The 3,187-nt window shown below is 51.6% G+C and overlaps 1 protein-coding gene across 1 annotated transcript in view; it reads left to right on the forward strand.

Annotated features, from left to right (window-relative positions):
• Positions 1 to 2,119, forward strand: part of WFDC1 (WAP four-disulfide core domain 1) — a 24,118-nt gene extending 21,999 nt beyond the window's left edge. The window contains exons 6-7 of the mRNA XM_007939206.1: positions 787 to 828; positions 2,064 to 2,119. Coding sequence (XP_007937397.1) covers positions 787 to 828; positions 2,064 to 2,119 — 98 coding nt within the window. The remainder of the gene's footprint in view (positions 1 to 786; positions 829 to 2,063) is intronic.
• Positions 2,120 to 3,187: the final 1,068 nt, after the last annotated feature.

Here is a 3,187-nt window from a genome sequence, read left to right on the forward strand (position 1 = left end):
CCCATTCATCCATCCACCCACCTATCTAGTCAATAATGTGTCCATCCATCCATTCATGTATCCAGTCACCTAGTTATCCAGTTATCCAGTCATCCAGTCATCCATGCACCAGTCTAATGAGTAATCTATCCATCCATCTATTCATCCATCCACTAATCTTTATCAAGAATTTTGTAATGATACTTGCTAAACAACGTGTTGAAATTTTGCTTCCTGTATACCCTGTTGACACAATGGTTCCCAAACCTTCTGGTCTCAGGACTTCTTCATATCCTAAACTGTTTGAGAACCTAAAGAGCTTTTCCTTATGTGGATTATAACATGGATGTTGACTTTTTGGAAGACTAAAGCTGAGACATTTAAAATATTTATGTATTAATTCATTTAAAAATAGCAACTGTTTTATATTATTGCATTGTTTTTATACGTTTCACAGAAATGACATTAAAAATCACAGTACTTCCCAAAACCAAAAGGAAGAGTGAGAAGCGTGGCATTGACTGACACCCGCACAATTCTCTTTAATGAGTAAATGGGTCAGGAGAAAACAGCTGAGTCCCGTCTGCTCCTGCTCTCAGTCGGCTGTGGTGTCTGTGTCACAGAGCTGCTGCAAAGCCAACTGTGCACACCCCAGAGTGAGAGGGAAGACCGCACAGCCCGCCAGGCACGCGTTAGCCCGCCAGACGCGTGTAGTTCCTTAGCATTGTTAGGGAAATCGTTCCGGCCTTATCAACACCCTAAAAGGGAGCTTCATAGCTCTAAGAAATTCTCTTGTTTATTTTCCAGATGCGCGACTTCTAGGACATAAATTTTACAGAGAATACCCAGGTAAGGGAGGAAGTCGTTCTTTGCAGGGGGCACTGGGAAGGGCAGTGACTGAAGAAGGAATGTGAAAGCCTGTTACAAAGGCTGAGAGCACGCGTCTGCAGGCGCTGCGGCGCGGAGTGACCGTGTTCCCCACGCGCTCTCATCACATCAGGTGGTGTTTGAGTTGAGGAGGTACGATGTCCAAGACACTTTTGTGAAAATCTCTCCCCAGCTTAAGCGTTCCTCTGGGTGGCATCTAACATGGGCACGGGCCATTCCAGATGCAGACACGGAGGGTCTTGTGGGATCAAGACATGACTCTGGACCTGGGAGGGGCTGGACGTCTACACATGTGACCAAGACTGGGACTGAGACAGCGGCTTGGGCCAAGACTTAGGGGATGAAATGGAAACCAGGACTGGGAAATGAAGAAGTACTCTGTTGTTTCATGGTGGGGGAAAGGAGGTGTGAGCCAGAGGGGGTCACAATAAACATGGTTTCATGCTGAACCTGAGAATCTAGGGCCAGACACGGTTAAGTCTCTCCTGCTTTGAGTCAGGAAACTGGGAAGTATAGCTGGCACCATCCTTCTGTCTATCCCACCATCCATACATCTATCCAGTCATCTGTCCATCTACCCCCTTCCTTCCCTCCATCTGTTCATCCACCCATCCACCCATCCACCCATCTATCCATCTATCTAACCATCCATATCTTTACAAGACTTCACAGCACATGTCTCTCAAGCATTACTCTTCATTCTGTGCTAAGGTTCAAGCTGGCAGATCTTGAACCCAGCTGTGACCATGAGAGGCCCAGTCCCTGCTGTCATGCAGCCAGTATTAAACAGAAAAAGCCAGCACCAGTAGTGATAACAGTGACAAAGGTTACACGTCACACATAGGACCTCCTGTGGCGAAGACACTGGGTCAAGGAGGCTTCCTAAGGAAGGGACTTGAGTGAGTCTTAAGACTAAGGAAATGTGGGCAGAGGGACAGCATGTGTGAAAATCCTGAGGCCTGAAGCAGCTGGAGTGTGTGGTGAGTAAAGGGGTGAGTGGCAGGGTCAGGGGGCTCTGGAGAGGAGAGGGAAGAGGCTGTGGGCGGGACTTGTCTCATCTGGGGGAGAAGGGAGGTGCGGAGCTGGGGAACAGGCCAGGCCGTGGTATTTGGGCTTAGTCTGGCAGTCACTGGTGAGCCGTGGCAGGCGCTGGAGCAGGAGCGGACACTCAGCCCTGACAGTGATACTCTTTGCAGAGGGCGCCTCCAAGAACGTGGCGGAGCACGGTCGAGGCCAGCAGAGGCACGTTTAGTGAAGCAGCAGCGTGCAGGTAGGTGGGAGGGGCGAACGGGGCAGCGGGGGGCTCTTCATGAGGTGAGCAGAGGGGCTTCATCTGCTGGTGGCATTTCACAGCCCCCCTGTACAGTGACACCTGGGAAAGCAGGAACTCAACAGGACTGTCTTGTCTTTCTGGTCTTGCAAGTTTCCCGCCTTTGACAGGGTGCAGTGTGACCAATTTTCTACGGCTCTCCCCTAGTGGAAAATACGTGAGTTCTCTTTCACTGATGGTTGCGGCTCTCACAGGTTTCACTGTGGCTCCAAAGGGAACAAATGAGAACTTGGTGTGATCGGCCGTGGGAGACTCTCTGTGCCCGTTGGGCCTAAGGCCAGACCAGGTTCTGACTTTCCTTCACAGCTCCTTTCCCATTGCTGCGCCTTACGTCCCATGAATAGCTGCGCAGCGCTTCAGTGTCCCACCAAGTCTTGTCTGTCGCTTCCTCCCTTCGATCAGAGCAGACTATGGAGTGAGTGCAGCTGTAAGATGGGCATGGTACCAGGCACCGTCGCTCAACACGAGTTAATGGGCGTCTCCTCTACCAGGAGCGGTTTTGGGGGTACCGCAGTGAACAAGTCAAAGTCCCTGCTCTTTTGGGGGTTACATCCCAGCAGAAGGAGATAGACAGTAAGCAAGCCAACAAATAAAAAAGGTGACAGACTGTAACAAGTGTAACAATGTAACAGGTATACAGTGTAACAGGTTTACAAGTGCGCAGATGACCAGGGCTGCCCACAGACACGGTCATGTGATGCAGTCACTGGGTGGGGCACGGAACTGCCTGAGTTGGGGTCAAGGAAGGCCTCTGAGTGGTGACACCGAGCTGAGACCTGAGGATGAGATGGCACTGCTGGGGGCAAAGGACGCCCAGGCAGAGGGCGCCGGCAGAGCTCAAGTCCGAGGCAGAAGGGAGCCAGGGGAGGCCGCCGGCATGGGAGCAGAGTGAGGGTGGGGAGGCTGGCACCCGGGAGGTTGGGAAGTCAGGCCCAGGCACTGCGCTGAGGACTCTGCTCTCAAACGGGAGATGCAGGTAGCTGCAAAGGA

The sequence above is a fragment of the Orycteropus afer genome, unplaced genomic scaffold (assembly GCF_000298275.1).
Source record: "Orycteropus afer afer isolate SDZICR_OR568_19922 unplaced genomic scaffold, OryAfe1.0 scaffold00057, whole genome shotgun sequence".
NCBI classification, from domain to species: domain Eukaryota; kingdom Metazoa; phylum Chordata; class Mammalia; order Tubulidentata; family Orycteropodidae; genus Orycteropus; species Orycteropus afer.